The 13,248-nt window shown below is 35.7% G+C and overlaps 1 protein-coding gene across 1 annotated transcript in view; it reads right to left on the bottom strand.

Moving 5' to 3' along the window:
* The window catches only part of LOC309389251 (uncharacterized protein C1orf21), a 144,787-nt gene that overhangs the window by 64,540 nt on the left and 66,999 nt on the right, over positions 1-13,248 (bottom strand). Inside the window, exon 3 of the mRNA XM_081947394.1 lies at positions 12,053-12,147. Within this exon, the coding sequence (XP_081803520.1) occupies positions 12,053-12,147 (95 nt within the window). The remainder of the gene's footprint in view (positions 1-12,052; positions 12,148-13,248) is intronic.

Below are 13,248 nucleotides of genomic sequence, written 5' to 3'. Positions count from 1 at the left end.
CAAATGTTACAGTAACATTAAGAGAAGTGAAACCAACCTCAGTTGCAGCCCCGTGCAGAGCAATACTGTAGGACTTATTCAAGGAAAAGTCCAGGTAAACAAATAAATCTTCAGAGCTTCCTGGAAAGCTGGCAGTAATGAGGCCTGAGAGACACCAGATGGCAAGGCATTACAGATAAAATTATAAGGATACAAAGACACATATGGTACTGTCTTAAGAGTCACTGGAAATGGGAAAGTTTCATTCAGGGGGCATTTAACTTATCCCAACACACCAGTACTGTTAAAGCCCATGAAACAATCTTGAGGACCAATTTGGAATACTTCCAAGTCTACAGATGCCTAGGCATACAGAAGGCGCAGGACTGCAGCCACCCACACAATGCACACAGTGTCAACATTTGCATATGAGTTAGGCACACATAGCTAGATATACGTAAGCTCAAATGCATAGTAATTATCCTACACAGAACTGAGAACGAGAATACAGAATGGACCGCTGGGCATTCAATCCACGCATGGATTTTATGCAACATTTACATTTAACACACAAGTATTTTCTGGCCTCTGTGGCAGCACTGCAAAAGAAAAAGTGTTTTTTTATCAGGGCAACCTGGTCTACCCAAATATGGGACAGAGCATACTGCTTCCGCTTTCACCTTTCAGCCCCAATCCAGGAACCTTCGCAGGCAGTTGCTTTCACAACAAACTATTTTTGTGTTAAATTTCTATTTACCCTTTATATCTTTGTTGGTAAATGTAAATTTAACACAGCATAAGAAAGGCAGTCAAAGTCATAGACTAGATCATACTCTTCTAGCCTCACATGAGATGTATCAAGCAATTAGTGGACTGCACTGTTTATAGCATGGGAGGAAGAAAGACCATGTTATTGTTGTTAGTTGCGAAGTCATGTCCGACCCATGGACAACATTCCCCCTTCCTGTCCACTACCATCCTCTGGAGTCCATTTAAGTTCACTCCTACTGCTTCGATGACTCCATCCAGCCACCTCATTCTTTGTCGTTCCCTTTTTCTTTTGCTCTCAATCTTTCCCAACATTAGGCTCTTCTCCAGTGAGTCCTTCTCATGGCCAAATTATTTGAGTTTCATCTTGAGGATCTGGCCTTCTAAAGAGGAGTCAGGCTTGATCTCCTCTAGGACTGACTGGTTTGATCACCTTGCAGTCCAAGGGACTCATAGGAGTCTTCTCCAGCACCATAGTTCAAAGGCCTCAATTCTTTGGCACTCAGCCTTTCTTATGGTCCAACTTTCACAACCATATATTGCAACTAGGAAAACCATAGCTTTGACTATACACACTTTTGTAAGCAGGGTGATGTTTCTGCTTTTTAGTATCCTGTCTAGATTTGCCATAGCTTTCCTCCCCAGGAGCAAGTGTCTTTTAATTTCTTGGCTATATAAGACCATGTACTATATTTCACTACTCAGAATGAGAAGGATCAGTGTTACATCTCCATTATTAGAAGCAAAACATGACTTGCTGCTATCACTAAAGACAATTTATCTATGTATCACTATACACCAGCTTGCCAAAAAACATATCTCAATAATATGTCATATCTCTTTTATCACAAGATAAAACACTATGCTTCAAATTAAATTTCTGAACAAATTCTGTATTTAATCATCAGGAAAACAAAGGGGAGATCAAATAATACAAATGCATTCCCCCCCCCCTCTCTCTCTTTTAAAAAAGAAAATCAGATTAGAGCTAAAGAAAAAAAGTCTTAAAATCTCCCAGTGAATGTTGGGTTTATGGAAATCCTGATTTATTGCATATTTAGTATCTGTGGTTTCTGCTAAAGTTTTTCAAAATTTATCTTTGTTTGACAGATGTTGAGTGGTGCTCTTTAACCTTATAGTATGCTTCAAGTAGCTGAGGATCAACGGCTTTCTTAACATTATAAAGATTTAATTGAGGACTCATCTCTGGAAGTACTGAAATCTGGACAGAAAGACTAGTTTGCAGAGATAAATTTCCTCATAATATTAATCTGGCTGGGGAATGTTCTTTGCAAATCTGTACAGTTTGGGGCTTTTTCCCAGGTAGATTTCAAAAAAACTCGACTTGTCCAAAAAAAGCTTTTTCTACAGGTTTTATTTTGCTTTGGATGGCTGCATCGGTTTAATTAGGAAACTTTAGAGGGTAGTGGTTTCATTAGCACTATTATTGTAAATGAACTGTGTGGATTTCGTTGTGATATATTTTACAATTGGTTTGTTGGAGCCCTTTGGTACACTTTGGGTATCATATAATCGAACAGAATGAGACACACAATATAAATACTTTATAAAATACATAATTATTTTCTAGCATATGCTTGCCATAAGCGAGGCACTTTTTAACATTTAGTTTATCAACTTCATTTTGGATTGGTCTATTCACTGCTGGCAAGTTCCCAGAACAACTTCATTAAAATCTTACATGAAGGAGTTAAAATGTTTCAAATCAATGTTTTGCTTATTTTTAAATACTTCCTTAAAGCAGGAAATATACAGCAAACAGATGTAGGCATGAAATTAGTAAGATAAAGAATGTATTTCCATACTGTTGATAGACAAGCTCTCTTTTAATAGACGGGCATTCATAACAGAACTCACGCCTACACAGATTTCTGACTTTAATAAACATGTCTTAAAAATATATTTTTTTCAAAAATAGGCTGCCTGTTGGCATCTAAAACTGCAACCCTTTGAAACATTTCCACTTTACTTTCTATAATGAATAGTTACGGAAATAGAAATTTTAACATTATGTCATGAATTAGATGTCACATAAGCTTAATGGCATTGTAGGAGGATAGGAAAAGAAACATGATACAAGGTTGCTGCTTTTGAGAGTAACGAAATCTCAAATTAATAGGTTGTGCAAGACTTGGCTACATGTATGATGAAAAGATAGAGGCAGACGTAAGCTAAACTCAAGTCTTGGTTTAGACTCTGCCATGCAATTTACTTGGCAGCAATACTTAAGTGCCCCCTTTTTTTGGCTTTCAGGTCTAGCCTAACTAGTCCTGACTTTGCTTAATTTTCAAGTCCAGACAAGGTTGTCTAGCAGGTGCCATTTCCTGAACTGCATTTCCATGACTGCATGTCTCTAAAGGCAGGATCTTTATTTTAGCCATATTACATTTTTACCTAAAAATCCATTCCAAGATAAATTTCTACCTATTTCCCATTCTGCAGGAGAGCACAGCTAGTTTTTTTGGAAGCTAGGAATCACACACTGAAGTGGAGGACAGCATTAAATGGGCAGTGACAAATAAGTGGGCAGCACCACATAATGTCCATCAGCAGATGAGATATTTGGTGTGTCACACACACACACACACACAAACACACACCTGCCATTTTGCTATTTGATAAAACCTGGCGATGCCTAAGACTACAGTAGATTGCCTGCCATGGCTTTGTCTCAAAGACACTAGCAACCAGAGAAATCTGACAGCAGGCAATCTGCAACGGGCATCCAAAATAATCAGCTAAATCAAATAAATATTAAATAACTTCATAGGTGTTCCTGCCTGATCCTAAAGGATCCTACTGCTATTTCATGGTCACATTAGTTCAATCAATTCTTAAGCTTTTAGTACTAAAATGGAACTTTTGATATTTATTTTCTATATGGTCAAGAATAATGAAACAGGTTATAAATATCAAGACTTTTATACAATGCTTACATGAATGTATTGAGGTTCCTAAAGTTGCTTTAGAAATAGTATTTGCAATACATAGTAGTTGCAATATTATCTAGAATTGTCAGCTAAGGGTTGGTTAGGGTTAGAGATCCTCCTTTGAAGTAGCTAATCCATGACTTGCATTACCCTGGATTCATAGTTCCTGCTGGAGCAGCAGATGGAAGTTATGCCCAGGAGAACTTTACCTTGCTGCAGCTGGTGTCCCAATTACTGCATCGTCCTATTTGGACCAGGACACTGATGACAGCAGCTTATGCTCTGATTAGTACTGACTGGACTATTCCAATACATTCTTGACGATGATTCAAAAGCTACCACTTTCCCCCAGGCATAACAATGCAGCTGCTAGTTGGGGAAACCAACTATTTCAGAATAATACTTGCCATAAGGTTACTGTGCTGATTACCAGTTGAGTTCTAGGCCCAGTTCAAAATGCTGGCCACGGCCTAGAAAACCCTTTATTGTGTGGCACCAGGATATCAGGATATATATATATACCATCTTAATAAGTAGGATTCTGACTACTCAAGCTGGTCATCAAGAGAGGGCATATTATGAGCCCAGCTCCCTATTGAAAGTTCCATGCAATTGGAATGAGATGCTTTTTTCAGGAATAGCAGTAAACATAGTCTAGAAATAGTGTTTCCAAAAGTACAGCCAGCATCGCTTGCTCTTTCATTTAGGAACTTCATTTGGCCTACAGTATGACTATTTGACAATTACTGTCTATTATTTTAAAGATTAGGTTAAGAATATGCAGTGGCTTAGCAGTATCATGTGATGGGTGAGCTCCCATTTTTGCCCCAGCTCTTGTCAACCTAGTAGTTTGAAAGCTTGAAAATGCAAGTAGTTAAATAGGCACCACTTTCGTAGTGGGAAGGTAACAGCGTTCCATGCATCCCATCATACAGTCATGCCAGCCACAGAACCATGGAAGCATCTTTGGACAATGCTGGGTCCCTCGGCTAGGAAACAGAGATGATCACTGCCCCTTAGAGTCAGGCGCAACTGGACAGGGGAAACTTTTATCTTTACCTTAGTTTAAAGATTGTTTTATAGTACGGTCTTTGTGTTATTGTGTCACAATTATACACCAGAGTCCTGCGATTGTTGACTATATACAAAAATATGAAAGAAACAAATAATCAAATAAATAATTATTAAGGCTGATTGAAATTCCTCTTTTAACAGGATTTGAAATCAACTTTCAGCCAAATTTTCATATTCTAATTAAACAGAAGCTGTACTATGATTATTTTTAATTGTTAATACTGGGGAAGGACTACATACCGATAGTTAACCATGGTTAAGAAAAGAAAGTGAAATTCATTCCAAAGACAAGAAAAGGTTAAGAAAAGGAATATATAAAGTGGTTTATAATTTGTCTCCCTTTTATAATGATTTCATAGCTGTTATTTCAGCTTTAATATAGGGAAAAATGAAAATAACTTCATCTCATGAAGCTTTTGAATAACTTTTCATTCTTATAATGCAGTCCACTTTCCAGACCTAGGAAATTTGGCCAAATGTGAATCAATGTGGTAATTCAGAGAATGTGTACAGAAAGTAGGATTTTGTGAACAAGTGATATATTATTTGATGGACAAATGAGAGGGGCCACCTGCTTCACACATACACAATGGTAAAAATTAAATATTGGAAATCCTCAAAGGCTGGGTACATACATAATGCCATAATTAAACAAGGATGCAAAGTCTGACATCAGAATCTAATTTGTAAAATCATATCTCCTCTAATAACAAATGATTTTGAAATTCAGATTAAAAATTAAATATTTCATCAGCTACTGTTCAAATTTGTTCAGTCAAAAGAAATACCTGTTCACTGATTTCACTTAAATCAGCTGAACATATTAAAATATTTACCTTAAAATAAACCTTTTTGTATAATGAACCTAAATAAATTTCCCTTATTGGACCCCCCCCCCCCCCCACTTCATAGCACAAATGATTCTTTGTTAAATTTGAACATCTACAATTTTCTAGCACAGCGGTTTTTCCACTGTGAGGCCTGTTTGGGAAACTAATGATGATGTATGGAAGTATAAAATATGTTTATAATACTTGCAAATGTAGCTTGCTTGCATCAATAAAAAAAAAATCAATGGTCAGGAACTTTAAAGTATTGTTTTCATAAAACCACCTTTTGACATTACTGATTATTATTAAAGGCCTTTACTTTATATTTCATTTGAAAACCCTACAGTTAAGCAAATGCAATGAAAATAGAACAATAATTACAATTTAGAGAAGAAACTAATTCAACCCAACATCATAACAAACATACATTATCAAAAGGCTACACATTGCACTATAAAATATTGTCCAAGAACAAACAGTGGAGGAAATGATTCTGACAATTTCTGTCAACATTTGTTAATTCAATACAGTTTTTATCTATGATATGTGATGTTTACTTATTACCATTAGTATCTTTTCATTCATAATTAATACCTAACAGCCTTTTAATCCTGGAACAGATTTTTTTTGTCTTCTCACTACATTTCCAACAATGGAAGAAGCAAAATGCTTTGCTAAACAGTAAAAATTAAATAGTCGAGCTATTACACAGCAAATTATTCTGATATAACTTTCTCTAACCTCATCTGTATTATATGTCTACACAGCAAACAGGAACAGATACAAACATATGTAAAATGAACATTATCAAGTAAGAACTTCAGCTTGCCACAGGATTATAAATGATGCTTATAAATAACAGAGATTCATAAATCATGCCTAGACATAAATTGCAAATATCCATTCACTAAAAATCTCTTCTGCAGCAGCAAGAAAATATATAAAATTTCCTCAGAAAATACAATAATACAATACAATACAATAGCAGAGTTGGAAGGGACCTTGGAGGTCTTCTAGTCCAACCCCCTGCCTAAGCAGGAAACCCTATACTGTTCCGGACAAATGGCTATCCAACATCTTCTTAAAGACTTCCAGTGTTGGGGCATTCACAACTTCTGGAGGCAAGCTGTTCCACTGATTAATTGTTCTAACTGTCAGGAAATTTCTCCTCAGTTCTAAATTGCTTCTCTCCTTGATTAGTTTCCACCCATTGCTTCTTGTTCTACCCTCAGGTGCCTTAAAGAATAGTTTGACTCCCTCTTCTTTATGGCAACCCTTGAGATATTGGAACACTGCTATCATGTCTCCACTAGTCCTTCTTTCTCTTAAGCTAGACATACCCAGTTCCTGCAACCGTTCTTCATATGTTTTAGTCTCCAGTCCCCTAAGCATCTTTGTTGCTCTTCTCTGCACTCTTTCTAGAGTCTCCACATCTTTTCTACATCGTGGTGACCAAAACTGAATGCAGTATTCCAAATGTGGCCTTACCAAGGCACTATAAAGTGGTATTAACACTTCACATGATCTTGATTCTATCCCTCTGTTGATGCAGCCTAGAACTGTGTTGGCTTTTTTGGCAGCTGCATGTTCAGGATACTATTCTTTTTTTGTAAACTTGAGACTAGCATAGTTATTTTTCTCAATCAGCAATAGAATCTGCCTTGATACTCTTCTATGAATTCGATTTTTACCCAGTTCTTTTTTTGATAGTGGGGTTAAGAATACTTAAAGGTGAGACAAACTCATAGTTCATTATATATTGTTCTTATTTGTGACTTCCCAGACTGATTGGAGTTCTTTTGATAGGTCAACTGCAGTTGGGGAGATTTACTACTGTCCAAAGTCTTTTCTATTGCAAGAGACTGTGACTGTAACTGTGGATGGTGCAGCTTAGAGACTTGGAAACTAGACTAACAGGCATTAATAACTTTTTATAGACCTTTAAAAATTACTTTGAGTGGAACATGTCTTATGCTGTTTTGAGCACTTCGCTGTGCTGAAGGCAGTCATAGTTTGTAAGCTTTATATAAGACAGAGTTAACTGTTTAGCTAACCACTCACCCCACTGACCCCAGTTACCTTTTTCATTAAACTGAACAGACTGAACTGGGGGTGACATTACTTTTCTACACTGTCAAACTACAAACTATTTATGAAATAAATTTTTGTCCCTTTGGATAAGTACTTAATTTTAACTGAGTTTTTGGAATGTTTGATTCCTGGCAACCATAAGGAGGCTTACCATGTATGTTCTTGGGTTTAACTTCTGATTATTTTATATTTTTTAAAATCCAAATTACAGATTTATGTTGCATGTTGTTCTGATCAGTTGATCAACTTTCAAACAAAGCCTAATTACATTTTTAAAATCTGTACGAAAATACAAAGAGCATGTGACTAACAATTTGTGCCTCAATGAGACTAATGCTGAATGAAAGGAATACACTATCAATCTCATTTTACCTTCCTTAGAGGTAATATTTTACACAGAAATATCATCAGTAGTGCAATTATGCCAATATTATTTTGAATGTTAAACTGAGATGTTGTTATGGCTTTTTTATGAACTGGATGTGCTGCTGTTCAGATAAAGCACTGAGTACTTTCAAGAGTAAAGATAAACATATCTCTTTAACTGGACCATCACCTTATTTACACAGATCTCATACCTAAATATTTATAAAAAGATTTTTTTTCATTCTTCAGCAATAATTTTCTTTATAGTTACTTAACTCTATAACTGGAATGTTTTTTTATCTTTTTCATCTGTAATAAAAATATTATAATACAATTTTCCCTATTTTTCTATCCATCAAAACATTTTACATTTTAAAATTCAGAACTCCCAAATCACATGGTTTTCAGTTAGATGGAAATTCTGAAAGATGAAATCCAGAACATCTGGAAGGGCCAGGATGAGAAAAACTGCTAATACCAGAAGTCGTCAAAACATCCTTGTTAACCAACTAAAACCACATTTTCCAGATAATCCTGCATCTTTTTTCAGAGGAAGTCTATCTGCATTAGATTAAGATTGACCCAACAAAACTGTAGAAGGGTCTGGTCTCCTTTAATGAAAAGGGTAAAACCTTTCCATTGTCTTAAGCCCCCAGATGCTTCTAAAAGCATAATCTTCATTAAGGAACCCTCATTATGGAATTTCCTACCCTTGGCAATGTATTTGCAATTACCATTAGTTCAATTTAGCTGACTGCTTAAGATACATCTCTTGCCGTAGGCTTTTGAATCCTCTTAATGTGCTTGTTCCTGCTGTTTTGAATGTAAGCATTGCTTTTAATGTTTGGTAATCAGCTCTGTTGCTTTATTTTGTCAACTCTGATCCTCTGATAAAAAAAATGGAATCTATAAATAAAGAATATGTACTAATAATATGAATAGTTACAACTTCCAAGTACCCTCAAGGCTTCAAATCAAAAATAATTTTTAGGTTTCTTCAGAAAGAACAGTAGAAATTTCCCTCTATCTTTGCTCCAAACAAAATAAAAAGTATTTTACAACAGTGAGCACAATCCTTTAATGTAACAGAAAAGTAGATCAAATACTGTATAGAAACAATTTCGTTTTCAAAACTAGTGCTTTCTACCTCACCCCATTCCAAACTAAAGGGCCACTGAAACAACTTTTCTACTGGCCTTAAAATAAGTATAAATAATATCCGCCAGATTCAGATCTTTCTAAATTTTGGACATATTGTTTTATTTTCTCTTGATACAGTTTGCATTAATGTTACTTCCTTCCCAAGCTAGGACGCAGATTTCAAACAATATAGTTGCAATTCTTATACAGGTAACTTACAACAATTCATTTAGTGACCAAAGTTACAACAGCACTGAAGCCTATGACCATTTTTCATACTTACAACTTTTGCAGCATTCACATGGTCATTTGATCAAAATTCAGATGTTTAACAACTGACTCATATTTATGACCAGTGTAGTGTCCTGGGGTCATGTGAACCCTCTGACAAATAAAGTCAATGAGGAAGCCAGATTTGATTAAGAACAGGGTTACTAACTTAACAACTGTGAAAAGTGATTCACTTAACAACTGTGACAAGAAAGGTCATAAAATGGGTCAAAATTCACTTGTCTCGCTTAGCAACATAAATTTTGGGCTCAATTATGGTCTAAAGTTGAGGACTACCTACAGAGAAATTTTTTAAATACTTGGGCAAGACCAATCTGAACCACCTTTAAAGTAAGTTTTAAAAATCTCAAAACCAAATATTCCTTAGCATGGCAATTACTGAGAAATCTGGGAATTGAAGTCAATAAATCTGGAGGATATTCAGACTATGAATATCTGATTTATATATAGCACAACATAATGCTGTCAGATCCTAATTTGACAGAGAAGATGTACTCCAAATTAAACATAATTACACTTGTAAACTGATTAATCAGTAATCTAGTTTTTACATTTAAAAATGAATGGGAATTATAAGGTAAGATCCCAGAGAATGTTGATATTGTAAACACAATGAATTCAATGTATTCTATCTTTATTTGCTCCTCCCTGATAGCGATCTTTAAGTAAACCTAGAAAATTTTATCCAGCATGTTGGCAGAAAAGTGCTTACTATTTCCTTCTGATTAAAAAGAAAAAAAGATTCTCATTGATAAACATTTTGTTCATTATTAAATAGTCTGTATTAAAAAAACTGATTTAGTCAGGAAAATAAATAAGCTGAGTTTTAATATATGTATTCACTATTCGCATAGAAATAAAAACATCAAACTTCTACTGGTATCTGAAATCTTCCAAGAAGTTGTTATATTTGCTTCAACTTGAAAGCCACTGATTGATTTCATCATCAGAATTAAAAATGAAAGCAAAAACATTTTTAATAATGCCCAACTTTTCTTATACTTGTTAATACAAATAGCCATAATATTTGCCAAACAAAAAATTATCTTATCTTGTACTTTTTACCTGGAAATGAAAAATGAATTAGGATTTGCAGATGACAAGCTAGAATACTCATTTTTCTTTTTTTCTTTCTTTCTTTTCTTTTCTTTTGATCGCAAACAGCCTCTGCTCCCCAATCCCTTTCCCTTAAAAATAGTCAGCAATTCTTCCAGGAATGGAGATGATGATAAAGCTGAAAGCATAACTGAAAACGTATCTTAAACTCCTCTACACCTTGCAGTGTTTCTCTGGCAGGTTAAAGTTGATAGAAACGGATTCCCCCAAAAACAGAGTATATGAAATTTAACAGATCAAAAGTAAGATGGTGAGGACTTCATATTGTTTCGTCTGGTATATATAGATAGGATTCAAGAGTTTTTCAAATATTGGGAGTTCAGAAGTCCAATCTAAAAATGTAAATTCTCCCAGCATATTCTAGTCATTTGCCAACCAATCAATTTCAATTATTAATTTCAATCAAATTTCTGAGGCTATAAAGCAGGGATGTCAAACTCGATTTCATTGAGGGCTGCCTCAGGATTATGTTTGATCTCAGGGGCTTGGTGGTGGTGGTTAGGGCGTGGCCAAGGTGGGTATGGCCAACTCGATGTCACTTGTTGAGGCTCTGTTGTTGACCGTGATGGCCTCCTGCAGCCCTCTGCCAGCAAAAACAGAGCACATGGCCTCCCCGGGCCTCCATTTTCACTGGCAGAAGGCTGCAGGAGGCCATTGCAGCCAAAACCAGAGCCCAGGTGGGTCTTGTGCAGCCTTCCTGAGCTCTGTTTTCACTGGCAGAGGCACCCTGGGCTGGTTCTTCGCTGTTTCCAGGGTGGGCCCGTGGGCCAGATCTAAGCACTCGGTGGGCCAGATTCAGCCCCCGGGCCTTGAGTTTGACAACCCTGCTATAAAGAATAGTGTTTTAAATTTTACTTTACTACGAAGTTTAATTCCTCCTTACCCACAGAACTGCAAAGCACACAGACCCTGGCAATATGCAACTCAGGATAAAACAAGAATATTACAAAAGTATAAAGCTAGAAACAAGAGTATACATTATAACATATTACTAAAAATATTCTTGCAAATTCTGTTATGATCATATTATGTATATTTATATGTCCAACTCTTTAAAATTCAGGATGGGATCCCACAGAGTAAATAATGATAGACATCATCTTAAGAACAGGTAGCTTCCTTCTTCAACAGGCAGTAAATTCTGTGTTGGTAACAGCTCCTTTGCATGCAAAACACATTTATCATGAGCCAAGCAGTATTGCCTCTTGCAAAGGATTGAATATAAATGCCTGCTGTATTGGAGCACACTTCACAGTATTAAAAATGGGATAATTCATAAAGACAAGCAGTGAAGGTAGCATTTCACACTTTGCCTCTAAGCTATAAATAGTGATGGCATTTTCAAGAAAGTTCTTCTTCAGAGCTTTAAGTGTTCTACATACTTCACCTTTCATTGCAGACATAGAATAGCATCCAACTTGTTAAATAATAATATTCAACACATACCAAGTTTTCTTGGTTTCTGGCAGCTACTTTCTGATCATCTTCTCCCCCATTTTTCATGTATTTGACTTCCTCCACAGGTTTGATCCTATACTCATCTGGAAATTTAAAGAAGAAGAAAAAGTCACACACAAAAGTAGTAATAGAAACTATAGGGCTTACAGCAGGGGTGTCAAACTCGTGGTGTCTCGTCGTCATGTGACGTGTCACGACTTTTTCCCCTTCACTAAAACGGAGATGTGTGTGTGTGTGTGTATACACACACACACACATATATGCACACACACACACACACACACACCCATCCCCGTTTTAGCGAAGCGGGAAAAGTCGCTGTGTGTGTGTGTGTGTGTGTGTGTGTGTGTGTGTGTATAGCAAATGAAATATATATATATATATATATATATATACATACATACATACATACATACATACATACATACATATATATATATATATATATATATATTCGTTTCATTTGCTATAAGCCAGGGGTGTAAACTTCTGTCATAGTATAACCATACATTTGTCTGTAAACCATATATAATGGTTTACAGAGAACAAGCTATGTATTTTTCATAATGTCATTTAGCAGCTTAACAATAGTACTGTACAGTACTATCCTTGAGTATTAGAAATAGCAATTTCTAGATATGTAAGAAAATAGAATGAACATTTAAAAAAAAACTTGAATTATATCAATATGTTAAGAGTATTTTGATCAATGACCCCAATGAGCATTCAAAATATAATTGAATGGTCAAATGTGTGCCTTTAATATCATTCTGAGCATACATACCTAGCATATGCAATTGAAAAGCACACCAGAGAATTGAGCAACGTGCACCTCCCTGATGTTGTATGCTGGGGTACAAGGAGTGGTAATGAGTTAAAAGAAAAGGAAACAGAATAGAGGTTCATGAATAGTCATCAGAAAGGAAGAATAGGAAATAGTGCCCGTCTCAAATATTAAGAATGATGCTTTTAAACTTTACTTTCAAATAATCTGAAGCCAAAGTAAAAAGTAAGCAATACATTTGTAAGTTTATTAATAATGATACATAATCAAGAAGAAAATGCAGTCTGAAAAAAGGCCGTCTCCAACCAAAAGGGATGGAAGAGAAATATCAAACGCAATTTATTTTAAACCAAGATAGTAATATCAGTAGTCGGAGATAGCAATGACTGACCACTGACCA

The sequence above is a fragment of the Natrix helvetica genome (genome assembly GCF_964273705.1).
Source record: "Natrix helvetica genome assembly, chromosome: 3".
In the NCBI taxonomy this organism is placed as follows: domain Eukaryota; kingdom Metazoa; phylum Chordata; class Lepidosauria; order Squamata; family Natricidae; genus Natrix; species Natrix helvetica.
Note: the sequence above shows the minus strand (reverse complement) of the source record. Positions and strands in the feature narration are given on the sequence as shown.